The sequence below is a fragment of the Monopterus albus genome, unplaced genomic scaffold (assembly GCF_001952655.1).
Source record: "Monopterus albus unplaced genomic scaffold, M_albus_1.0 scaffold27.1, whole genome shotgun sequence".
Lineage (NCBI taxonomy): Eukaryota > Metazoa > Chordata > Actinopteri > Synbranchiformes > Synbranchidae > Monopterus > Monopterus albus.
In genome coordinates, this window is record NW_018127907.1 from 1,244,009 (window position 1) to 1,272,003 (window position 27,995).

The following is a 27,995-nucleotide window of genomic DNA, read 5'->3' on the forward strand; positions in this document are numbered from 1 at the left end:
TTGATTAAACCAACTCTTTTCAGCTGTTCTGAAACCGAAAACTCCGAGTTTTCCAACTCTGGGTAAGTCAACTCAGAGTTCAGGTTTGAACTCTGAGTTTGTTAAACCACCTTCTTGAAATAGGCCCCAGGTGTCAGGTTTTTTATTTTCTTCCCTTGAAATTCCTGTCTCAAACAAGGTTTAGTTTTTGATAGATTTTATCAAATATGTCAGATATTTTTGTGTGCTAATGAAGTTCACACAGCTTTGCCACTATTTGTCTTCCCCAGTGTGTTCACTGCACAATGTGCTGGTGCGTTAGAGGTTATTTTTTCAAGGGGTACTCAACCAATTTTTCACATGTAGGTCGGTTTACCAATCACCATGGTTATCTCTGCTTAGTCTCGGAAGCAAGAAATGTTTAAAGCAACAGTTTTAGATAATGAGAAATACGCTTATTTGCAGAGTATGATGACAGTGATACCACTCTAATGTCTGTATATGAAGGAAAGGCCAGAATAACTACTGGAAAAGGAGGGTCACAGCCTTAAGCAGTCTAAAATGAAAACATCTACCTAAGCACGTCGTTGAGGCTCACTTGTTGACATGTTACACACTGACTGTGGTTGGTATAGAGTCCATGACAAGACTCTTCCCCCAAAACCTACAACTTGTTGTAGGTGTAGTCCTCACAGCCTAAACAATTTATTTAATAGTAGGAACTGTTAACAAGGCAAGGAGTTTGAAAGATACGGACATAAGTAGGGAGAGTCCCAGGCTGCATTCATACAATGTTGATAGAATGGGTAGAACATGAATGCATCCTCTTATTCAAACATTATTCCAACATCCCCACTTCCACCCCTTCAATCGAAAGAGCCTATTTTAGGTATTTTGCAGTATATTAACTAGTGAAACCATCCATCCATTATCTATACCGCTGATTCCTGAATAGGGTTGTGGGGGGCCTGGAGCCAATCCCAGCTGGCATTGGTGCGGTACACCGCGGAGAGGCGCAGTACACCCTGGACAGGTCGCCAGTCTGTCACTGGGCTGACACCTAGACATCCAAACACACCCACACTCACTCCTACATGCAATTTAGAGTTGCCAGTCAACCTAAGCTGCATGTCTTTAGACTGTGGGAGGAAGCCAGTAAACATGAAGAGAACCCACGCAGGCACAGGGAGACTAGACATCCAAACACACCCACACTCACTCCTACATGCAATTTAGAGTTGCCAGTCAACCTAAGCTGCATGTCTTTAGACTGTGGGAGGAAGCCAGTAAACATGAAGAGAACCCACGCAGGCACAGGGAGAACTTGCAAACTCCGCACAGAACAGCACCGAGTTGGCCTGGGCTCGAACCCAGAACCTTATTGCTATGAGGCAACAGCGCAATATAGCTCCTTTTAAATGAGCTGAATCCATGGCATGAATGTTAATGTTGGGTCTATGTAACTGCCTGCAGTTGTGACTTTACAGCAATTTTGTTAGCATACTAACACGATAAATGATGCTGAACATGGAGAACATTAAACCTAATTCACATCAGCAGGCTATTGTTGTTATCATCTCAAGTTAGCATGTTGACATTAGCAGTTAGCTTGAAGCACCACTAAATCAAAGTAGTGTATAAAATATGGACACTATGAAGTGAAGCCACAGCGACACAATCGCGCCCTAGGGGCTGGTTGCATTAAAGGTAATAAAACCCACCTCCTCCATGAGCCAAACGAAATCAAATGAATTTTTCCCAGAGGTCACTTCTGTAGTTTTTGGTAGATATTATCCCACGGACGTGTGTACAAGTGGTTTTTCTGCTAAGTTGTACAGCATACATTCTGCCAACTTATTGAAGAGTAATACTGAATCGGTGGAGTACCCCTTTAAGTGAGATTAAAAATGAATCAAACAAAACACATGACAGAGAGCTACCACCTGTAATGGCTTTATCATCAAAACCAATTTCAGTAATTAAGGAATAATCATACAGCGTGAAGCTTTGAAATTAGCTGCACTGCCGTCTTTGTGTCAACAGACACCCCTTTACTGATAGGGAGGTCTGGAAGGGCCGGAACCAGCTTTGAACAACAGCTACTGTCATAGTACAACAGACATGTTATTGCACATCATATTGTATCCAGTTATTATCACATAGAAAAACATAACACAAAAGATACCCATAATTTATTTGCTTAAACAAATTATGGTCTGTAGGTCAGGTAAGCCAATGACAGGACTAAAGCTACAAACACAAAAGACTACAGTTAGCGTGCAGAGTAATCACTGAGCGTGTACACACAATATAACACACTAAACACAAACACCACGAGCACAGTCTGTTCAGTAGCAGAGTAGAACCTGGCAGACCTGCCCTGGATACGTCCACTCATTCAGACAGATTCAAACTGTCCCTCCACATATGAAATGTGTGGGAACATATCTGTGGCAAAATCAAGGCTAACTTCATCAGTGTTTCACAGAGATTTCTATTCTATATGGTTGAAATTTAACTGGTGTGTGAATTTAGAATATTTTATCCCAGATACATGTTTAAGCATTGTTTTGTAAAATGAATACAAATAGAAGTTCCCTCAGCACTTTGCATTTATTTCTGTTCATCATCACAGGCGACTGCTGTTCTGCCATAGCTGGTAGAGAAGCAAATTGATTGTATATTCATCTCCTGCAGAGCCGCAGCACAGAATTATAAAGAAAACGACTGTGTCACACTGCAGACTGTAACAGGTCTGAGTGACCCTGCCCACCTTCACTACACCCACTCCCAACCACCTGCCCTGCTCTTCCTGTGTGTATTAAAAACAGTTGTGTGTGATGTGTGGTGTGAGCTGGATTTGAAATGTTTGTGTGTGTTATGAGAGAAGGTGCAGTGAGAGTTTTAGTTTCCCAAGAGAGAAAGGAAAAAGTGTTTTGTGTGTTTTAATGTTTTGTGTGTGATTTCAGCAGGCAAAGGTTTTGGGCCTTGTTGTGAGTGCAGATGTAGTTGGAAGAGCTCAGTGCACTGTGGGTAAGAAAAATTTGTGACCTTATGAGCATGGGTGGCTGAGAGCACAACCATGCTGCGCACGCACACACACACACCACACCACACACACAGTGAAATGAGTGAGATTTTACCTTCAGCGTCCTTAACTGTCTCGATGGCTTCTATGGCCTCAATGGTAGCTGAAGGATGGGCAAAGAGAAAAGAAGAAGAGAAAAAAGGAGGACAGGAAGAGAGAGAAGACAACAAAGTCCCAGAAAGAAGATGAAGTACAAAGGAAGGAGGAGGAGGAAGTGCAGGCTGAAACATGCTTTTGTGCAAATACATGTAAACATGTGGACTTAAGGACGTAAAGAAGTGGCTTACAGAGGATTTCCAAACTCTCTGCAAGTTGTCATCTACCAGGTCTGAAAAGGCTTAGCCAGCATGTAGGTCGGTCCATTACCAAACAAGAAACCAGACTGAAGAGCAACTTTCGGTGAGGTGTATCAATATCAATATTTATATGAGGTATTTATGGCCTAGGATGTACGTCACCCCACCTTCGCCCATGTGTGCCTAGCGACTAAACACTAGGAATTAAGGGCAAAACTGCCCACAGTATGGACCTTTTAAAACACAGTTTAGGTTGATAAATGCAGCCTTATTGCGTTATACACATTAACATTATGTGCAATTTGTGTCGGCACACTGGTAGAGAGATGAACGCATGAAAGCTGCAAAATTGCAGACCTAAAAGCATGTTTCAAGCTTTGAGGTCCTCAGTGCAGCACCGACACCATGCCAGGTTCAGAGGGCACCTGGTGTTAGCATTAGCTCACACACACACAAACATCTTGGGTGTCTGCGTGGAAGTGTCTATCTCTTGGTCTTGCCCACTTTCTGTCATTATCTAACTCTCAATATCATACAGAGTGCCACGTACACAGCCAGCAGGCTGTTAGTATCCTCGGCGCCAACGAGAGTGAGTGGGTCAGTGAGGCAAAAGGATGAGAGGAGAGAAACAGCAGGAGAGGAGGAGAAGAGGAAAGCGGGCAGGAAGGAAAGCGGAGGATGGTCCAAAGGAGATATTTAAACTGTCTGAGTGTTCTCGTGTGTCTTTAAAAACTGTTTCTGAAGGTGTGTTCCAGGTTAAGTTGGGGGTGTGTTTGTATGTGTGCATGTGGGTGAAAAACACTCACCGCTCTGCAGGGTCTGCTTGCCCCCAGACAGCACTCCGCTAGGCAGCATTCCTGTAGGGGTCAGTCCCTTCAGAGTCAACACGTTCTCACTCTCCTCCCTGAGAGACAGACAGTGTGTGTGTGTGTGTGTGTGTGTGTGTGTGTGTGTGTGTGTGTGTGTGTGTGTGTGTGTGTGTGGATAAAAAGAGAGGGAGCGGGTGATAAAGAAAGCATTACAGAGAATCACACTTCCCCTCACTGCACACCTGCAAATGCAAAAATATTCTTGTGGTTTAAAACACTCAAAAAAGTAAAGTCTGATCACGGCTGAATTTACACCAATCAGGCATAACATTATGACCACTGGCAGGTGAAGTGAATAACACCTGTGATCTCATTGCGGTGGCACCTGTCAGTGTGTGGGATATATTAGGCAGCAAGTGAACATTCAGTTCTCAAAATTGATGTGTTGGAAGCAGGAAAAACAGGCAAATGTAAGGATCTGAGTGACTTTGACAAGGGTCAAACTGGTGGTGGAATGACTGGGTCAGATCATCTCCCACTCTGCAGGTCTTGGTGGGTGTTCTTGGTCTGCAGTGGTTAGTACCTACCAACAGTGGTCTAAGGAAGGACAAATGGTGAACTGGTGACAGGGTCATGGACGCCCACGGCTCACTGATGAGGATGTTGCCCTACTGTAAATTAAACCTTTAACTTCCATTTGTACTTTTCAAAAGATTAAAATTTATTTGAATCTTTGTTAAAATGGTTGAAAATGAGAAATACTGTATATTGGTCTATATGAAGAGAAAGAATCAGGGGCTGTTGTGGTGATATCACACCTAGAGTGGTGAGGCCATTGAATTTGTCTAAAAAATTCTCTCTAACTCGTCCTCACGACTACAGTTTTCATTCCTTTTACATAGGTTTTTCACTGAATTGTAGACACATCTGTGCTTGTCCTGACAGTATAACTGTGGAAGCAAATGGATTCACAGACAAATTGATTCACAGAAGATGCACAGTGAGCTGCAGAGTGATGAGTGCCAACCAACTGCCACATTGAGTCCTATGTAAAGAGTATGAGGCAGGTGGTCATAATGTTATGCCTGATTGATGTATAGGCACATACACGTGCACACGTGTGCACAAAGGGAGCTCAACCCACCGTAGAACAGAGAACATTTTGGCCATCTTGCCAATGGCTCGGATCTTGTTTTTGATCACCTCTTTCCTTGCTGCTGCTGCGCTGGCTGTAAGAGAGGCAGACACCAACACAGCCATCAGCCAAAGCATAACATCACCACATCTGTATCGTTATACATATTCATTTACACATTAGCAGGTCTGAGTGTTCAGTGCTTTTTACCATCGTAGATCTCATCTCCGTCGTTCATGAGTTCGTCATCAGAGCAGATACTCAAGACATTGACCAGCATCTCAGTCACTGCAGGACAAACACACACACACAATGAGCCAAGGACTTACAGGTGCCCTTATCACCTAGTGGTCAGCATATGAACCATGAGCTACATCCCCAAAAAGGATGCAACAGGGAACAAATCTGACTAAACATTGGTTAGTCCCTAATCCTGTATGTAGGGGTTGCCCACCACTTTCAGCTGATATCATTGCTATTTTTAGAGAATATTATAAAAGATTGTAAATAAATACAAAGTATATAAAAAGATTTTCATTAAAATTTTAGATTAAATGTTTACAGATGTTTTTTTATTATTTTTTCAGCTGTATTTGCTGATTATTGTGCATAGTTTAGCTGCCTGTATAAAAGAATACATTGAATTACCTGATGCAAATAAATTATTGAAAATCTTTCTTCCTCAACAAGAAGTAAAAGTGGTGACTGTGTAAAGCTTAAAACACAGTGGAGTTCCAAATAAATCTGGATGTATCAGTCACTCTGACAGCTGAGGAGAACTTGCTAACTAGTTATTCATCCTACTTTGGACAACATTTGTGTATATATTGTACATGTGTGTAGTACTCTGCTCAGCAGGGCGATCTGCGAATATCCCTCAGTGTAATGATGCACGGATGCTTGTTGAAGTCGTGTGGTGCGTGCTAAAGCATGAAGCAGCTGATCCACCAGGAACACAGACAGAGATCTTGTCGGTGTTTTCATTATTTCGCAGGCAAAGTCAAAGTCAGATAGAGTCATGTCTGTTAACAAGGGGTTCAAAGCACATGGCAGGACAAAAATGGAAATAAGAGAAACCACATGCTATTTACTTCTTCTAATCAAAGGCCATTCACATCTTGTCAGAAGAGTCCACTGTAAACAGCTGCAGAAGATGTACAGGCTGGTGACATATTAAAGGACACTAAAGGAACTGTGAAGGCCACAGCATATGATTCACATCATGTTCATACTCAGCAAACCACTTGGTGACCCCTTGCGCCCAATGGATGGGGGCACTGTCATCCTGGAACAGGCCACTCACTTATTCAGGGGTTTCCTTTCATTTGTCACCTGTCGGTATGTAATCAGTTACATCCTGACAGATGGTCCAGGAATTACACTTGACATAAAGGTATCAATATATCACAATTTATGCTTCTGAATGACACTGTGAAGTAACTTATCAAGAGCCAGATATTGTTCATGACCCTGCTTTCACACCACACCAGTCTGACCCCAAATGCTGTAAACATGGACGGCTCATGAGACAATGGGCCCCGGACATAAACACGTAAAAGGCCCCCCTCTTCCTATACAAGACCAAGAGCCACAGAATGAAATGACAAAAGTAATTTTATGTCTCTTTGCAGTCACAATTTGTTTAGTTGTACTTGTTTGTGTTGGTTTTGCATCAATCTGTAGTTGTTGAACTTCCAGTTTTACTCTTTTTGCATCTCTTTATGGTCATTTCATTGACTTTCTAATAAGACATATTAACAGTCACTTCAGACAAAGGCTCCCCAGGGGCCCTCACACCTTGGGCTGCTGGGCCTGCGTCTGGTAGGCCCGCTCAGTAATACATCCATATCTCCAAACCACAAGGTGTATCACAACCAAACCTGACCCTATCATTATAATGCACTGTTTGTGGAAGTATGTGTGTGAGATACCCTTTTCTCCTACGAAAGGCAGTGACCAGGTGAAGACGTCCATGAAGTTGGGCAGCCAGTAGGGATGAGGAGAGCAGTTGAACTGACGGATATTCATCACGTTGTTCTCATACTTCAGCACCGCCGCTGAACACACACAGACACATACAGCTTTACATCCACCTCAGGCAAATACATTTAAACTCACTTTTCACAACTCCTGATATTTATTCCTATAAACATCCCCTGTCTTAGGTCAGTCAGGATCACTACTTTATTTTAAAAATGTGAAATGCCAGAATAATAGTGGAGAAAAAGCATTATTTCAGCTTTTATTCCTTCCATCACATTCCCAATGGGTCAGAAGTTGACATACAAGCCAATCAGAAGCCATGACATCATTTTCTAGAATTTTCCAAGCTGTTTAAAGCCGCAGTCGACTGAGTGAATGTAAATGTCTGACCCACTGAAATTATGATATAGTGAAATAATCTGCAAACAGCTCATGTCATGTGTAAAGTACATGTTCTGGCCGACTTGACAAAATGAGAGTTAACATGATGTCTGTGAAGTGGTAAAAAAAAAATCTGTTTTAATGACTTCATCTGTACGTACAGAGGTTAGTCGTTTTAGCTTTCATCAGAAAAGAAACAGCATTAGTCCATAAAGTTATACCAAGAAGAAAAACATTATTTTGTTTTAAAATATTCCTCATATATTTCCAGTATATTCATTTATATATAGATCAAGTTCCTGTTTTAAGTGTTCCTGTTCAGTCTGGAGTAAAAAAAACAACATATCGCTTAGGCTAAAATAATTGTACTGCAATGTTCACACTTTTTTTCCGGGTGTATTTAATATCTGTGTCTGCATGTATATATATATATATACACATACAGTATGTGTACTTGGACATATATGTGTCAGACCTTTGTTGTTATAGACATCCAGGTAGTTTGGCGCAGAGAAGATGGTGATGAGGGAGGGAAAACCTGTAGTCTGACTCTTCCTGTACATACGGTACCTGAGAAAAGAGAGACAAACAAACCGCCCACGTTAGAACTGCTTAAATAAAACACTGTTGTGGATGAATATTGAAGGGTTTGTCTCTAAACCTGACAGGAACTGGTTGAGATGGCCATGCATTTAAAAACAAAGAAGGAACATAATCCCTGGCGTGGTTGGGAAATCAGACTGGGCAAAATGACAGGGAAAAAATAAAAGCACCACTGAGGAGGACACTGAGAACCCACCGGCAGACAGTTGACATTTAGATTTTTAGGCCCAGATCTAGCAAATAAGTCAAAATAAAAACAAGTATGGCTGCATTTAGACACACCTGTACTACTAGACATGATAATAAAACACAAGCACACATGATACATTTGTAACCGCAAACAATGAACAAAAGCAGCTTCCACCAGCCAAGTCTCTTGAGGTTTAACTAATTACCAAACTCATGAGTAATCATAAGTTTCACACATTAATTATGAACAACTATAATCTATATGTTCAGCAGAATGTGTTGGCTTTTTCCTTGTTATGGTGGTTTCCATTCTTTGTTGTGATGTTCCCGAGTGTGGCCACCTAATGTTATTTTCCCTATAGGAACCTGCCTGTGTATAACTAAATACCAATATGCAATAAATGCCATCAGCACAAGCTTGGTTCTAGATTTGGTCTTTGCCTATTTGGAAACTTTGTCCATAGCTGGCCACCATACACACTGAATCTGGCCAATCAAATGTAGACAAACTAATAGCCCAGTTTCAAACAGGCTCCTGATTGGCTCCTCTACTACAGTGTTTTATGATCAATCAATAGATTTAATTACTTCATATTAACAAGAAATAAATACAAATATGCTGTTGGACAACATGCAAACTGAGAAACTTCAAAAATAAAAACTAACTTTTTCCCCCAAAATGTATCCGTTTGTTTTATATATCTACACTGAAAGATAGACTATATAGTTTTAACTGAACACACAGTACTTCATCTGTACATTAGGTATTTTGTAAACATATGGAGCCATAACCTACTAAAATAATTTCTTTTGAGCAGCCTTTGGCCAGCGTACCAGAACCCACAGACGATTACCCAGATTACCCTGCTGCATGACAGACAAAATACTGTTAATGGGTACACTGAGCAGCACAACTCAGAACAGCATTGTCTTAATTGCTACATGATATTTTGAGGATGTTCAGCCTGAGATAACAGATAACAGGAATGGATCTGTGGGTCAGAAAATTGCATTTTGCCTGCACTATTTTATTTGGACTAGTCCTTAAAACCTTAGATGGCTCCTTGCCTTGATTGTACTCTGCTGTTTTCAAGAGATGAATTAGTTAACTCGAATTTTGTTCAGGCTGTTGGTGCTCTCAGTCAGATAGACTCTAACAATGCTAATAACACAGTTTAAGGGTGACAGAAAGAAAATTGTGGAACCTCTTTCTCCGTAATGTGCCAATTATCTAACAAAGAAAAATACCAGCTCGGCACATGAAATGTCAAGGTAAGCCATTACATTAAATGGTGCTCCCTTTTAAGCTGAGAGAAGGACTGAGCTGTGACAGTCAGTCAGCTTACCCAGCATCCTGTGCTTCATGCGCTCTAATGATTGACAGTAGGTTGTTGGTCTGTAGGAACTCGCATACTGCCGGGTAGCTGGGCACATAAAGAGGGAGACAGAGAGAAAAACTGAGGGCAAGTAAACACATCTGAAATGGAGTAATGGAAAAAACATAAAGGAGAAGAACAATCCACAAGGGTCTAGTGGAATTTACTCTACATAACAAACATGCCATGTGTTATTATGTCAAAACCACAAAACTGAAGAAAGTATTTAAAGTCTAGCAGTGGGAGATGAGTAGGCTTCTGGTTTTGTAATGTCATGCCTGGCCGGCACCAGCAGAGGGCATCACTGAGCGCAGGCAGGCCTGAGCAGGGCATATGGCCTCAGTGCTGTGGGGCTCAGTGTACATTAGTTGGTCAACTGATGCTGTGACTGCTAAACATAGAAAATCACTGTGTCTTCCACAGACATGTCACAGTACTGACCCATACATGTGAGGAACACACTGCGACTGCACCGACGCTCCATGTCTTTCACCTCGAGCTTCTCATCTTTACATTCCTCCATCTTTTTTCTTTATTTCCATCTTTCATCTGCTATCACACCACCACCCTCCTCCTATGTTGCTCTCCCTCTTTCTCTCACTGTATCTTAATATCACTCTGTATCTGGCAGGAGTAGCCAGTCGTCATAGCAACAGAACCGTGCAGTCTCCCTGGGGATTGTGGGATATCGTTTCATGCTGAAACAAACTGTGGGTATGTGTTTGTGAATGTGCTGTGTTTATGTGTTTGCTTGTACACTCAATGTGTGTGTCTGTGTGTGTGAAGTGGCCAAGATTTTCTGTCTCTTGTAGAAATCCCAGTGATTGTTATTGGATCTTGGATGTGGTATAACCATGCAGGAAGCATCTCTCTTCCTCTCTTCTCATTACCAGCAAACCAACAGCCCGGAGTATGCCTAAAACTTATTAGATTCCGGATTTGTAAATGAAAGTCTCATTTCGCTAAGGCCAGGCACGGCGTTACATGTTTACATAGCTCTCACATTGAATAAGCCGATAAACACAGCACACACAGGGACACATTGGAGAGGACCCTTCTTATTTCTTGCTGCATGTTTCAGGTGGCAATTATAGATAATAATGCTCATCATGTGTATTCATCAGTTTATAATTCTGAGCTTCATATTCACAAGGCTCTATTTCACCAAAGCCACCAGACTATATTCACTGCAGTCTAAGTTATGTAATATTGCTTTTGTTGGTGTCATCATAGACCTTGTGAGGAGTACTTTGGTGCTGTACCTGTAGAAATAGGAGCAGCCTCTGACTGTGTTGTGCCCAAAGTATTCCTGGGTCTTCTCATTGCCAAAGTCTTCCAGGGGGTCTGCCCACAACAGGTCACACATAGGCCCAAACGCTGGGGGCTCCTTGAACCGGTCCAACTAGGACATAGGACACACACACACACACACAATATAAGCTTACAGAGACATAATTGCTCACATAAAGGCAAGCACACATACAAAAGCATATGGAAACAAAAAATATATAGCTAATATACAAAATCTGGATTCATGTGAGCCACATACAAATGCAAAAGCACATATAGGATACATCAGAAAAGAAAGAAAAGAAAACACATAGCACACATACAAAGATGCAACCAAACACATACTGTCAGAGCCGAGCATCTCCATGGCAACCCTCACCACACAGGAGGGAGAAGATGTCACACCAGCAGATTCACCATGGAAACACTGCCATTAGATGAGGAAGCGTGTGGTCTCATGTGTCTCCGTTCATGTGTGTGCCTTTGTGTTCTGTACTTCTGTGAACCCTACACATGCGGCGCCTGTGTGGGTCTCTTTCACTGCTGCTTTCTTATGAATTCTCTGCCTTTACAGTTCACGCTGGTATAAAGACATAAAGAAAAGCTGGTGTGTGTGTTCATGTCTGTGCTCGCAGGTGTATTTGATTACAACATATAAGTCAATCAGGTTACATTAAGGTCATTATTTTTCCAAGTGAAGGGTGATGAACTGATGCTGTTATGTATTCCTGCCTACACTGAAAGAGGGCAGTTACTACAGACACAGTGAAGTGAGGAAAACTGGGTTGTACAACCTTAGTTTCATGCATTTTTAGGATGATGGTTTTACCCACAGTACCTCCATAACACCTCCAAAGGCTTGGATAATCATATGGGAATGCAAGGGGTAAATGCAATATCTACAAATAAAATGTGTCCTTTTGGCTTTCTATCCCAGTTTAACTAGTTTGTTGAAATAATATTTACTTTCGTTAATCTTTTACTCCACTACATTTAATTGATCATTTATGTAAGCACTTCTTCCACCGCTGTTTAAAAACGTGACTGAAACATAGCTTAACCACACCATATAGCATGAGCTCCGCTTGAGTTACCAAGATGTCAGGTCTTTTTTATTTGAAGGTAGGAAAAACATCAGTAAATAAATGTAGATTTCGTTTTATCTGAGGCTATAACACCAGCTAACTTTATGTTAACATAGCTCTCTTGCTCTATCTATCTAGTTTGCTGTTTTGCTTCACTTCTAAATTACCAATTCACAGTACATTTACTGTGATTTGGTTTTTAGTTAAACAGATTATGTACATAAATATGTGCTGTGTTTATGTGTTTGCTTGTATACTGTTTTGCCTTTTTAGTACAGTATTCTTATTCTAATGTGTGCATGTCTTTAGTTTACTTTGTTTGTTTTTTGTACCTTCTTGATGTCATCCAGCGTGTGGATCTCTGGTGAAAGCCCGCCATGCACACACAGGAACTGCTGGTTCATCAGGGCTGCCAAGGGCAGGCAATCAAACGCCTCCATGCAGGAGTCATACACCTGCTCCGAGTACTTGATCTTACCTGGAGGTGGTTGGAGGGGTGCAAAGATATTTCAAGACTTGAGAGAAAAGAAGTGCCTGAGTGTGTTTTTGCATGCTTTGAACATCCACCTTCCCCACAAACGTACAGTCGGGGCCTGTCATTTGGAGTGTTGCATATAAACGAGAAATGCAGAGAACAAAAAAAAACAACAACAAACAAACCATGAAGCCTTTACAGGGACAAATCTAAAAACCTCGGTCAGCTAAGGGCTTCAAATACTTTATCTACAGAAAAAACATAATTTAGTTCACTTGGGTGAAAAGGCACTAACATGTAGCATTTTCACTTTATTAATTTATGCAGCTGTCACGTCTCCAGCACTCTCATATGACCTGTTTCTCTTTTAATGTTTTAGAAATGCCACTTCCTAGAGAAGAAATATACTGTACGTAGGTAATGATTTTGGTCGGGGGGAAAAGCTCAGCATGTTATTTCAGCATTACATAGTATATATGCAGATTCAAACTCTTGTTCTATTTCCAGTTTAGAGAATCTGACCCAAATGCATGAAGCAGAGGCATCACTGTAAGGCTAAATTTTAGCTTGATGAAAAACCCTTTTGATTTGGCAGTGATCAGTAAAGACTTCCAACACTGCAGCATCATTAAAGTACATTTCACACTCAGGCGTAACAATACAGCTGACACAAAACAATATCACTGGATTAAAATAGCTGAAAGGAGATCAGAGCAGAGAGATGGAAAAAGAAGAAAGAGGGAGACGGGTGGATTTTGGATGAGAGTGAGCAGGGAAGGGGGCAGGAGAGGAAAAGAAGATGATCATTTTAAAAAGCATGGAGGAGAGACATTGATGGGAGGAAGCAGAGGTTAAGAAACGGAAAGAGGAAGGAGAGGAGAGGATGAGGGAGGAGGAATAAGGGATAAGAAGGAGAAGGGAGAGTGTGAGGACGTGAGAACGACACGTACACTGATCAAAGCCAGTACTGTGGAGTACCAGTGTACAGTAGCCAACATTTGTGTGTGCGTATGTGTGTGTGGGACAGCAAGGAGTGTGTTTGTCAACCTTTCCATCTGCCTGGCGAGTCCACCAGTTGTCAGTTTCTTCCAAACACACACTCAAACATTTATAAAGACACTCTTGCACATTCACACACTTGTGGTACATACACACTCACACACATAGCAGATGGTAATTGAGGGCGACCACTATTCGCCATGAGCACCAGGGGAAATTAGCTTCCTTGTCCCTTGGCCAATCAGACACTGAGGAGTAAGTCCCCGAGCCAATCATTAAGGGCCAAATTAATTTGCTACTAATCACCCACTCTCGGACAGGACACCGAAACTCACTGAGAGAGTCAGAGAGAGAGAGAAAGGCTGGGGGAGGGAGGAAAGGATGGAGAGTACATGGAGAGGAAGAGAAATAGGATGGGAGTGGGGGAAATGAGGGCGGAAGCAATCTGCCAGTAACAAGAACGGAAGGATGGATGGCTGGGGGAGGAACCCTGAAGGGGAGGAGAAGAAACGAGATGCTACAGAAAATATATGTTTATAGCTAAAATGGTCTGTCAACATATTGATTAGTTGAAAGAAAGAAAACGGATCTGTAGCTATTTGCTAAAGCCCTCCACCGGGTAATTCTCCAGTTTAAACCTTGGCAGCTGGATTGGGCACAGCAAGCCTGTTGGGCTGTGCTGTGTGCATGTAATAAGAGTGATACTGGGTATTTAAAGAGAGGGGGCTGCACCTTTTGAGCCTCTCTAAAACCAAAAGCACAAGAGCAAGAGTGCAGGAAATGGATTGAGCCATGTGTTTATGTTTTAACATGTCTGGCTAACCGGCTTACTACCTACATTAGTAACCCTAGCTAATTGTGGTGCTTCTCCGCTGTATGAAAACCTGCCCCGGATGCATCAGGATGTAGGGTAACATTAGTGGCTCTGTTGGATTTCTCGTGATCGATTCACCAAGAACATAATCAACAGATAAAATAATAATAAAATAAACAGTCGTAGCCTAATAACTACCTAACCTAATAATAACTTAAGTGGTGCAACAGACACTGACACAAAGATACAGAGAGGAAGCAGAAACATAAGTGTTACTCACATTCTTGTTTGAAGGTGAAATATTCTGTCAAATGTCTACATTCATGATTTCCACGAAGTAAAAATAGAGTCTTTGGATCACACTAGGGGTTCACCAAGGAAGAGGAAATAAATGGTGGTTAGTGGAAGCAGCTCAATGGAAGAAGCATAAAAAATGGGTACATGATATGCAGTGTCTGCATTTATAACGTTTTGTAACAAATTCAGTTAATAATTACACAGTTACTGTATAAAGAACTATTCTGGAAGAAGGTGTTGCTTTCAGTTTCTGTATGGCTAAAAAAACCCAGATAATATAATAAATAGTGTCATAAAGGTGTTAGTGCTTATTTTGATGAACCTATTGGTTTCCCTTGTCTTTGTGCTAAAGCTAAACTAACTCTTTTTTGACTGTAGTTTCACATTAACCAGGCATGAGAGTGGTAATACATTTTTGATCTAACTCTCGACAAGAAGGCAAATTAGTGTATTTGCCAAAATGTCAGGCCATTCGCCACACCACAGTGAAAACAGCTTTTGCTTTAGCACATCATTGCTAGTAAATAACTGTATGAGGCAGAGTTGGAGTCATTTCAGTTTCCCTCATTAAATTCAAACTGGAAATTCAAAGCGTGACACAGAGAATCACAGCGGAGCTGTTACTAGGAATTCCTTCAAATTAACTGAGCTGAAAGCAAATTGATCCTTCCGATCTGAAGACAGACATCATTTTGATAAGAGTCATCCCAAATCAGACAGTGCTGATCGGGTTAACAGGAAAATATCAATTGAAAATGGTTGTGTGTCTGACATCTTTTCAGATATAAAATCATCCAGCACGTCTGCCCTGTTATCAAGTTGTTAACCCTACAAACAGCTCAGAGGCTGTTCTCTCACATTTGCACAGGATCGTCCCTGCTCTACATTAACTCCCCTGTCTGTGCGCCCTTGAAGTGTGTTAGGAAGGTGACCTAAATATTATAGTCTGCGTTCCAAACTGACGCCATGTCAGTGACACATCCTTTTTACAGCACAGTGGCTCAACAAGACCTTCATCATGGGTTCAAGCCACACTGCTGAACTGTGGTGCATTTCTTTCAGGCAAAGCACTTGCAAAAATACCTGGCTGAATGCAATGTCCAAACAGCCCTCTGGATACTATCTCCACTCAGCTTCCATACATATTTTAGTAAGCAGCATATTGCACTCTTGTTAGTGATTACTGACCTTGAATCATTTCTATCTGTTATGTCCACACAGGCCACTAAATCTGAATAGTGAGTGAAAGCTGACCTTAATAATGAGGCTCCCTGTCCATGAATTTTAAATTACATCACCTTGGCATATGCACATTGTCAGACATCCATTGTGGTGTGTCAGTGCTAATCTAAAGTGCCTTTTGTACATTTATTATACATTAAATACAGTAGAGTGTTGTAACTGTATACCTCTGTAGCAAAATAAGTCTTTGGAAAGTGTGTAATAGACATCAGGGCAATATGCATTACAGTGGACATTGATTTAGTTGTAAACTCAGTGTATACACAATACAGTGAGCTTACAGCAAATAACTGTGGGGTGAACACACATGTCTGGGTGCAAGTCCATCCTCACCTCGATACTGAAGTAGCCCCTGTCCACATAGTCCCCTAGGAAGAGGTAGCGTGTGTTGGCAGGAGAACCTCCCACTTCAAACAGCTTCATCAGGTCAAAGAACTGGCCGTGGATATCACCACACACTTTGGAAACAGCACATAGCAATGTCACAGTCATAGACACCATACTTTTCAACTGCCTCGTGTTAACTTTCCTCCTCAATACAGTTAACAAATCATTTTTGCTCCAGTGGCTCCATAAGGTCTGATTTGCATCTGCAGAACTACGTTTGTCTTTTCTACTGAGCTAAAAACATCACACATCTGCAGAATTAAAAAAAAAGAAAGAAAGAAATTAAATGACTTTTACAAAGCCTCAGTTTAAACTCTACCTGTCAGTAAAGGAATGCACCAGGGATCTAATAAAGGTCCTCTCATGATTGGTAACTATATCAATATTTTCTGCTAACTTGTCTGAAATGCCTTTCAGAATTGAAATGGTTTGTTGATTAACTGATCAGCTGACTGAAAAAGGGAACTGATCACTGGTTAGTCATTTAAACCTATTTTTCTAGCAAACAAATAAACAAACGAACAATGTTTGTAGCTTCTCAGATGTGCAGGATGGTTGCTTTTTTGTTTTTTATGATGGCAAATTGAATATCTCTGGGTTTTTATTGTTAGTTGGACAAAATCAATAATTTCAATATGTCACCTTTGCTATTTTTCATTGTTTTGTAGACAAAGAGCTTATTCAATTAATCAACAAAATAACTGGCAAATTGATATTCAAATAAACTATAGCTATAGTCCTAATACGTTTACCATATTTGCTGTTCTAATGTCAACAGCATCTATCCTTGCACTACACTGGGCTAAAAGTATTCTGAAACATGACAGAGTGAAGATTTTTGTGACTAACTTCTTATCTCCAGGAATCAGACTTTTGACATCTAGCTTTCTTAATATATCGTAATACAACCTGATCCTAGACAGATTTTCTGGCTATTTCCCAACATTTGTCCACAGATTTGTTTCAGTCCATATTCAGAAATATTATATCTAATTCCGAACAGGCTTCACATGCTGAGCACTTCATATTTTAAAAGGCTTCAGGACTGTATGTCTGTATGATCTGCCAGCAAACATCTTCCCATCCGCCTCCTTCACCATCTGTCTGGCTTCTCCTTTCACTTTCAGTTGATGTCATGCATAGCTCCCCTCTCTGCAGCTATTTTGCGATGGCCATTTTGCATCTGTCTGGCCACCTATGTCTTTCTGTCTGTCTGTCTGTCTCTCTCTCTGTCTGCTTGCCACGTTAATGTCTGTTTTTGTGCCTACTACTAAGCATTCACTTTAATTTGAACTGGGAATTGGGAATGCAGAATGGCATGAGTAAAACTGAGCTGCACCTGTCTTCCTCCTCAGACCTGTCTCAGTATTCTCCCAGAACCCTTTGTGTGACACCCTAAAAGCCTGTCAGTTCAAATTTTAGCCATCCACCTGGCTGTCTGTTCACTAAGCGGCCCATCTTAGAGCATTTCCAGAGAGACCGCATCAAAGTGCTAAACTGTTTTCAGAATTTCTCTTCAGCAGTGCATTTGCTAAAAACCCTCTGTCAGAGCCTGCATGTTTATCTGTAGTTATATCTCTGAAATCTAAAGGTGATTTCCAAACGTAGCTAACTCAGACAGTAAATCCTGTCAACTGGGGTTTTCTGGGTCAGAATCTGTAAAAGTGGAGAGACTTGTAAACAAGGACTGATATGTTGCTCCTTGGGAATAAGCAGGTTTGAGAACCCCCTGCACTGAGCCCTGATGATCGACTGTCTCTCCATCTGCCTGTCTATCTGTCCTCGTCCCCGGGGATCTGTACCTGTGAAAGCTGAGCGATGTTCCCACACTGTGTGGGCACGACAACCCACACAGAATTACCTCATCACTCACATTTGCATAAAAGCACGCACACACATGCAGAGATACACAGGTACATTAACCAAGCAATGTCAGTAGGTTGAGAATGTCTGAGCTGGCCTGCCTGCTGGTCTGTCTTCTCTGCCGTCATCTCAGACACTTATTTTCCATTTTGTTCTTCATCAATCTCAATTCCCCTTCCTCCTCCCCCTCTCCACATTCTCCTCAGTTCCTACCATTTCCCAGACAAGGGAATACATGCAGATATTACCAAAGCCAGCGCCTGCTATTGTGTGGTACAGAAGTGTCCAACTGGTCTTTCAGCGAAGTGTGACAAAACAACAGTTCATATTAAAAGAGTGGCATATACATAAGGCAGATTAATGAATCGACAAATGGAATCTGATTCATGCATAATTACTGATCTTTCTGCTTTTTGCTCCACAGCTCCGTTTCCTTGTCTCTTTATCTCTGTGTTTGACTGTTGCTATCTGTGTCACTGTGAAAATGTGTGATCTGCTCGCTTGTCACTTATGCACACATATAAACACATAGCTTTTCTTTTGCAGGTGGACTCGGCAGGAGCTTCCCTAACTGATTTTAAAAGAACAATGTGGGAAATGTACTTGTTGGCTTTATTGCAGAAAACCTGACTGAAGACAGGAGGAAACAAATGGCCTGGCTCTGTCCAAAGGTAACAAAAAATTCAGGAGTAGTTATTTGGCAAGAAAGTGAGTATGAATATTTCCCAGAATATTTTTTTTACTAACAGTACTGTCATTGTTCACTAAACACTCCCTTGCTCTATACCATACCGGTGACTGGCGCCTCGATGTCCAACATAGTGCGCTCCTGGCGCAGAATGGCGGCACCCTCATCGATGATGCGCAGAGCCACTGCCTCCTCCAGCCGTCCCTCCTTGGTGAGGTGAGCTTTGAGCAGGTCCACCCTCGGCCGGCCCTCAGCATCAAACACTTCCTTCATGGTCAGCCGGTGGGCCAGGGGGAAGGGGACCGCTGGCAAGGGAGGGTGGGGAAGATGGAGAAGACAGGGAAGAGAGAAAATGTGAGGCAGAGGACAATGAATGATAGAGGGAGGAGGGAGTATAACATATAGCATTTATTTGAGAGGGGTGGAGAGTTTGAATGGGTGTGTAGACATATAGATAGAGGGTAGTTTGATGATGGAGGGAAAGAAAGAAGGTGAAGCAGGAAAAAAGAGAAGAATGTTTACTATAATGCAGAACATGATTTATTGATATTTCCTGTCTTCTTCAACAAGCTTTCCCATAAACACCAGAAGCACCCAGTCCTCACAATTATCCCGATCACACCTCTGCTGCACGCTTTGACTGTGTGTGTGTGTTAAGGAGGCCTGGGTGCGTTGTATTGAAGCAGGGGCTGCCAGAGTTATCAGGGCTGGCTGTCTCTGTTCTGCAGTAATGTCTCTCTGCCGCTCTGCCTCTGTTCTGCAGTAATGTCTTTCTTACATAATGAAGGCCCCCAGGGCGCTGCTGGAGAAGGGGGTTGACTGACGACGGGGGTGATACAGCAAGAGCGCACAGCTGCACGTGAGAAGACACGTACACGCATGTGAAGACACTGGAAAATACACAGACACACACTCAGTGGCAAGAAACAAAAGGAAGACGTGCATACGTACATCATGTATGGTGCTAACGTACATGATCGCATATGTGTGAGTCTACAGTAGTACACACACACACACACACATAGAAGCTCATAAAAGGTATTGTTTATGCAGAATCCACAGAGCCTGTTGGAGCCCCACCAGTGCTAACACAGATAATGGCCTAGATCACACACTAAAAACTAGGCCTGGCTCCCTCTCTCTACACACACACACACACACACTTTGTCACTTCGTTGTGCACTCTCTCCTCTTGCCCCTTCTGGTTGTTGTTTCAGGGTTTCACTCCTCTTGCTGTCTCTCTCTACAGTCTCTCCAGAAAGCTTTTATGCTGGTTTCCACTATTACATTTTAATGTAATACTGAGATGTATTTATTTATTTATTTTATAGGAAAAGTAGCCCAACAACCACATGGAACCCCATTGCTCGGTTTTATGTAATCACTGCTGAAAAATCTGCAACTTTGAGCCAGTAAATGAGCCATCAGGTGGCACACAATAAACAGTGAGCAAATACAAATTACAATCAACCCAAATCATAACTTGTACCATTATGAGTGTTTTACTCAAAATTTTAAATATGACTGTTGTCGTATGAACAACAACAACATAGCATCTGACAAAACATCCTGGTTATTTGTTCATGTGAGCTGTTCTGGGGCCTTTCTAAGCATTTAGTTCTCACATAGAAAACCAGTTTTTCTTGGATTATACCAAAGATGCCCTTGAATACTTTTAGCATCCTGACATCCCAGAACATCCCAGGATACCACTATCAAAACACAGGTTACCCTAACCTGGGGTACTGCAAAGACCCACTGAGATAAGCAAACGCCCACTTAATGGCATATTTGGAAACCCTAAAGTATCTAATGGCACCTTAGTGCTCCTTAAGCTTATTTCTATCACACCTCAAGACACTTTCACATATCTTAAGACTGAAAACAACACACAGGAGCACTCAGAGACATCTTATGACACCACAAGCTGCCAGGCTGGAAGATCTGTTTTCCATCAGTTGAAAAAAACAACTTGACATGTTAAAACCAGTTTTGATTAATACAGTCATTCAGGTTAGGACTGATTAATATTTCAAAGGCCTTGTGCACCTCAAGCAGTCTGCAAACACTGCCAGAAGAAGAATTACACATGCACACTGGCATCTGTGTGACTTCATATTTGTTAGTGGAAACAACAAGGCCACGTCAGTATGTGGCTAAACCTCGTCCTTCATTGTGCTGTAATGTACTGATCTGTACTACTGTGCTGTGTTACAACCTGTAAGGATTCTGGTGCATGGCATAAAAACCTGCATGCATAGTGGAAAAAAGCTAGTGTCATTGTAACGCTTACACATATACAATGATAATATGTGAAAATGTACTGTATATTTGAGGTAAAACTGAGCCTTCCACTGTGTGTGTGCGTGTGTGAGAGAGAGAGGGGGGTGGGGGAAGCGAGAGGAGAGGGAAGGAGTGTGAAACTCGTATATTGTGAGAGTGGTGTGAAAGTAGGGCAGGTTTGGAGAGAGGAGAGCAGCAGAGACACAGAGCTTGGGGAAAGGAACTATACTTGGGAAAACTATACTTGGCAGTTAGGGAACAGAGAGAGGAGAGGTTCAGCACCAACACATTTAAAAAGCACCTGACAACTGACCGTTTGACAAGTGCACAGGTCAAGAGGAATATTACTGGATTGGAGACAAACTTGAGTGGTTCCAGCAAACAGAAACATTTTAGCTGTAAATAATGAAGAAGCTATGTACGAATTTAATTTAGCAAATTCTGATGTGAATTTGTGAAACATGTCAGTGCAGCTGCAGTTAGCAAAAATAAGTTTTTTTTCCACAATAATCATAAAAGACTTTTTGTATTATCTATCAGAAATTGCAGCCCTGGAGCATTAATGCATTTACATTTAATAGGCCTATTGATAATATACAGTAGATTACAATTCAGTAGCACAACCACTCATCATATTTTAACCAGGGTGTGGGCCTTCTGGTCGGACCGGTTCACCTATTTGTATATCATATAAGGAAGGCTCTGGCCTGAATTTAATTTAGACTGTTACAAAAGGCAATAACAAAGAGATAATAAATTGGATCAAGCCAAAAATAATTTATTTCACATGAAAACTAAGAGTATACAACCATGTTAGCAGCTCTATGAGACTGAAGCACAATGGTGCTTTAAGCTGACATGCCCACAATTGCTGCATTTCCACTACTGGAACCTAACGAGTATACCCTGTACTTCCCTTAAACATCACCAAGCATAGCCTCCAGGGTTGATGTGGACCGTCCTGCTTTGTTTTCACACTGTATTTTCTTTCTGTCGGTCTCTGTTTAGAGGATGGAGGGGCTGCTGCTCTCTCACACACATAGTCAACTGTGTTTATACACGATGCCTGTAATGCTAATGCTTAAAGTGTGAAGACATGGAGGTTTAACCAATCTGCGCTCACACACCCCCCTCCTCCCTTGTGGTCCTGGTACTTGATCTTAGTACTACTTCCTGAGAGGTACTGAAATTTAGATCCCAGAATGCACCTCCAAAGCGGGTGCACCGTAGTGGAAACAAATACAAAACCTGTGACGAGTGTTACTCGGCGCAACACGTTTCAGTATGGTCCTATAATGGAAAACCCCCTAATGACACAGTGCTAACATTCTAATATTTAACAAAGATTGTATAGAAAATGGATGACACATCACCACTTCCTGCCACTATGCAAAGATGAAGCCAAAGTATTGCTAATACGAGGCGATGCCATCTTTTTTATTATATGGAGCCACTGTATCAGATCAGCAATCCATCCTGTCAAATTATCGAAAATACACTTCTCTTTATATCATCAAATAACAATTAAAAACAACTCACTTTAGGAAAAAACTATTTGATTTGTACTTTGAATTCTTAGTTTGTCTCCTGCCCCCTCCACTAACATGGAGGGGGCAGGGTTTATGACCTTTCCTGCAGGGGTCATCAACTTCATTTGCCCAAGGGTCAGACACTGTAGTGGCTGGATATTCATTTAAACAACCTAAGTACCATAATGTTTTTTTTTTTATCAGTGTGTACTAACACCTATAGGCTTACTTAAATGTTAAAATGTTAAATGAAAATATATAAAAAATAATTGAAAATAAAAATATATAAAATAAAATGTTAAATGAAAATATGAGTTCTGCACTATTACTGCATGATGCCACTAAAATAAAAATAAAATAAAATTGAACTAAATTGAGTTAATACTGTCAAAACTCAAACAGGACTTCCTGAAAGAACCTGAGAGACCCCAGACCTGGCTAAGCTGCCCTGAAGTCTCACAGCGGCCATAATTTCCTTAAGTTAGCACGAGTCAGAGTCAGCTGTGCATGCTCAAGATCTTGTGCAGGCTCTCAGCTTTGTTTATACTCCACTAGCTCCTCACACTCAGGTCTGGTGTTTGCTAATGAAGAAATATGTCACCCAGTGCAGTGGTGTGTTTCACTGATGTGTTTTTAATCATTTTTGAACAACAACAGAGGTCTGTGGCACGGAAGAACAAGCTAATCCAGGACTGATGATGTGGATATACTGAAGCAACATCTCAGGACATCAGGAAGTTAAAGCTTGGTCACAAATGGTCTTCAGTGCCTCCAAGCTTACAACTTCCAAAGTTGTGGCAAAACAACTTAAGAACCACAGTCAAAGTATTGGAGCAGCCATAACAAAGCCCTGACCTCAGTCCAATATAAAATCTGTGGGCAAAACAGAAAAAGCGTGTGTGAGCAAGGAGGCCTCCAACCCTGACTCAGTTCCACCAGTTCTTTTGAGAGGAATGGGCTAAAATTCAGGCAACCGATTGTAAAAAACTTGTGGTCTATGTAAACTTCTGACCCACTGGGAATGTGATGAAAGGAATAAAAGCTGAAATAAATATTTTCCTCTGCTATTACTGACCTAAGACAGGGGATGTTTATAGGATTAATATCAGGAGTTGTGAAAAATTGAGTTTAAATGTATTGGTTAAGGTGTTTGTAAACCTTTGACTTCAAATGTAAAATGACCAGCCTTATCCTTTAAGTGCAAAGACACAAACATAGGCTTCAGTTGCAAACACCACTATGTCTTTCATAGCAAGTTAAAGCCACAGAAGGATAAATTCCCACTGTAGCACTCAATCTTCATTCGTCAGTCATACAGACTGTACAGATGTAAACCCAAGCTACATTTAGCAAAAACTGGAAACAAGGATGAGTTTTTGAGTAGTGTGAAAACCAAATGGGTTGGCTTCACAAGATCTTGCCAAAAGGCTGCCAGTGTCAGATAGCCAGATGGCTAACATTGGCAAGTTAATAATATAACGTGCATCAACATTGTAAATAAACAAACAATATGCTGGATAAAAAGTGATCAAACAGTAAGTTCCGCATCATTTGGCCTACCCAGATATCAGCAGTGGAAGGATTTAGCCTGACATACAGTGAGCTAAGACTCTCACTGCTCAACTCAAGTGATGGTTTATTTCTCTCAAGTACTGCGCAAAGCATTTTAAATCTTTGTGATGCTGCCAAGTGTTTCTTCAGAGGGAACTTTACTCTCTGACAGTACAGTCCTAGGCTGTCCCTCATCTGATGACGAACACAGTGAACTCCACTTTCTGAAGTGGAGGCAAGTGGAGTGAAAAAATGTTATTCATCCAGAACTGTCCTTTTCACTGAGGCAACCAGTCGCATGATGAATGCAGTGAGAGTGAGGTGAGATGGACCGAGTGGTGTAGGATGAGCGAAAAAGGTGAAAGTGTTTTTTCACATCTTCCTAATGTACTTTGTACTGTTTTTGCCTTTTGGCCCACTCTGCGCAGCTGAGCTTCATGGTATAGAATTTATTAAGCACCAAAGCTGCCAGCTCAGCCAAAGGTTTCCACATCACAGAGCAGCACGAGGGAGGCTCGGAAAAAAAATCTATGACATAGCTTTCAACTAAATCTCCCAAATTTGTTTGGGCTGCCCTAATAGCCTAACTGGAGCAGAATCTGATCAGAATCATCTTGTTATTGTGCACATCTTCCCTAATGGCTAAAGTTAATTATGGGGATATTTCATCAGGTTTAATAACACAGGGACACCATTCATAATCGCAGGTACTGGCACAGGACAGAGGAAGTGAGAACAGACAGATCGCAGAAATGACAGTAGAAGATCCATCTGTCCTCATTTGTGTCCATCTGCCAAATGTTGCAGAATATGACTAAATAGGTATGAAACAACATAAACGTGTGCTTCTCAATCAAGTGCTTGTCAGATAATTTAAAGGGGTATTATGTGAGATCCAGTGGCATCTAATCTAACAGCGAGGTTGCAGACTGCAACATTCAGCAAAGCTTTCATATATTGCGTTCAACAGCCCTGACAGCAATTACCGTAAATTGCACACTCGGAAAACAAGTGCAGCTGACTTGACCAAACAAAAACTTAACGGCAGCTCACTTGACCACAGTGTAATTTTCAAGAAAACTGAATACACACATATTAGGATGTGCGATAATACCATTTTAGTCATTAGGCCGATTAATAAACACTCAGACAGACTTTAAATGTCCTTCTTGACCACTCCAAGCACCCTCGCTGTAATTACAAAAAATGGAAGTAGAACAAAAACTGAACAGCAGCTGGCTTGAACGGGTTTTTGCAATCGACAGCTCACTTGAGCTTAAAACATTCTGTTGCTTCATGTATTTACTTCTTTGGTTTAACTGTGATTTTCCATCTAACAAATTCTAGTTCTTAAACTCATGACATTGCTTCCTCTTGTTTCTAATGTTACTTATTTTCTTCTTCCAAACATCTCCCAGTCCAAGCTGCTACTTCCACATGAAAATGCGAAATTCACACCAGTGTATGGTTTGTCAGTTCTGTACTGTAAAAAACATGGCAGCTCAACATGACAGTCTCAGTGATAGGAGACCTGCTCCTATGTAGCCACAAAAGGCTCATTCTACACTCATGAAAATGCAGTTATTCTTATTTTATGGTGATTGCACATTAATGAAAATATAATTGTGCATACTATAGCCCATTTCTGCTAATAATTCCTTCTAGATCTTACACACTGTACCTTTAAGTCATTTTTGGTGATGAGCGATAAATATGACTCAAGTAAAACTGCAATAATGCACAGAGTAAAAAAAAAAATGCAATTCAATGTTGTATGTGCTAGATATGGATCAAATCATTACAGTGCTATGCTGTGCCTGCCCAGTCTGTATATGTCTGGTGCTCATCCAGTGACCCTGGCCAGAAGTGATGGGATGCCTCTGTGTGTGTGTGTGTGTGTGTGAGCTAGGGATCCCACCTTGACAGGTCTCTGTGCCCTGTGGGAAGGGTGGCAGAGCAAGGGCTATTTATAGAGAAGGTACTCCAGAGAGAGAGAAAGGGATTGTCTAATGAGGACAGGCTGTTAGGGGATGGGCTGTTGTTTCTGGTTGTGTGTACGTCTGTGTGTGTCAGTGTGTACACAGATGGTCCTTCATGTGTGTGTATTGTGCATTAATTGAACGACTTCAAACGCATCTTTAGTTGTGCCCCTTCCACCACCTTCAAAGATTTAAGGACCTGTGTTAGCTGATCTGGGTCAAAGAGGGCAGACAAACACACACACAACACACATGTGAACAGTTGCATCTCTTTGCTCTCATTCACCCCATTTTTTGCTGTCTCTCTCTTTGCTGCTCTCATTCTTTCATCCCTCAGTTCCCCTCTTCATTTATTCATGCTGAGACAGGCAACGGGACAAACTGATCTCAGGAGATGTGTGAGTGTGATCACTCGAGGTCCTGCATAGCGCAACACAGCTAACACACACACACACACACACACACACACACACACACACACAGAACACAGCCTGGGCTCTGAGGGAACCACGAGGGAATGGGACAATATGTTACACTAAGAGGTGATATAGGTGGTGTAGGTGTGTGCATGTGTTTTGCATATGCTCGTGTGCATATTCGATATGACGCCATTCAGCTCTTTACATATTCGTTGATAGGTTTAAAAAGTCACAACTTACAGAAGATATTAGTCACCTTTGCATTTTTAAATGTAATTACTTAATAAGAGGGAGCAAGGTCTTTGGATTCAGCAAGGGATTCTAACAACACTAGCTTGCTGTTTGAGGATGTAATAGCATGAGGACAACAGTTTTGTCTTCTCTTAACAGCATAATCAGGCAAACTAAAACATTTGGCAGCAAAGATATCTCTGTATAGCTCTGTCCTGCATGATGCCAGGATACATACATTCTGCTAAGTAATCACATTACAGACAATATCCCAAGTGTAGCTGCTGAGGCTGGATAGCTTTTTAGCTTTCAATTCCCATGAACTGCTTATGGGTAAAGCCAAACGATGGCAAGACTTGTGCAGCTTAACACAAGAAAAAGAAGTAAAGGATACAACACTAACTTTTTAAAATAAATGAACCAGCACTAACTTTGGATTGTGTTATGATTTAGCTCTGCTTCCGGGTTGGAGAGCTTTTATTTTGTTAGACTTCCTGCCCTGTGTCACCTCAGTACACAATCACTGTTCATTGTTTTCACCTGCTGCTTGTTATCTCCCAGTCTACAGCCCCATATATAATTCCCCTTTCCCTCAGTCTCTTTCTGGTTTGACGTTTCTACGATCCTGACAATGCTGATGAAACTGACTCTGTTCACTTGATCCTACTGGGTCGCTCCTCACAACGCCGGTAGACTATGTGAGACTTCACCTGTGTTCCTTGTTCCTGGCTGGTTTGCTCCTGATGACGCCCACCTGCTGTCAACTTACCTGTCTCCATCACCTTACCTGTGAGTTCCTGAGTTTCCAGCTACAATGGCCATGTCTCCTGGCCCAGCATATCCTGCTGTGTTCCTGTTTGGCCAGCGACGCTGTTACTCACCTGTCTCCATCACCTTCCCCCGCTGCTCACCTGTGCACCCCCTCGCCACAGCCTGGCTCTAGTCCTGCCTCAATTCCCCGCCCCGCCTCAGCTCAGCTCCGCTCCGCTCCGCTCCGCCCGCCTCGCCTCAGCTTAGCCCACCT

General features: G+C 41.7%; 1 protein-coding gene across 1 annotated transcript in view; it reads right to left on the reverse strand.

Moving 5' to 3' along the window:
- Positions 1-27,995, reverse strand: part of ppp3cb (protein phosphatase 3, catalytic subunit, beta isozyme) — a 37,391-nt gene that overhangs the window by 3,768 nt on the left and 5,628 nt on the right. Inside the window, exons 2-13 of the mRNA XM_020595416.1 lie at positions 19,084-19,284; positions 16,333-16,499; positions 14,783-14,852; positions 12,547-12,692; positions 11,102-11,241; positions 9,810-9,887; positions 8,147-8,241; positions 7,239-7,364; positions 5,518-5,595; positions 5,317-5,401; positions 4,170-4,267; positions 3,123-3,170 (exon numbers count right to left, since the gene is read on the reverse strand). Coding sequence (XP_020451072.1) covers positions 3,123-3,170; positions 4,170-4,267; positions 5,317-5,401; positions 5,518-5,595; positions 7,239-7,364; positions 8,147-8,241; positions 9,810-9,887; positions 11,102-11,241; positions 12,547-12,692; positions 14,783-14,852; positions 16,333-16,499; positions 19,084-19,284 — 1,332 coding nt within the window. The remainder of the gene's footprint in view (positions 1-3,122; positions 3,171-4,169; positions 4,268-5,316; positions 5,402-5,517; positions 5,596-7,238; positions 7,365-8,146; positions 8,242-9,809; positions 9,888-11,101; positions 11,242-12,546; positions 12,693-14,782; positions 14,853-16,332; positions 16,500-19,083; positions 19,285-27,995) is intronic.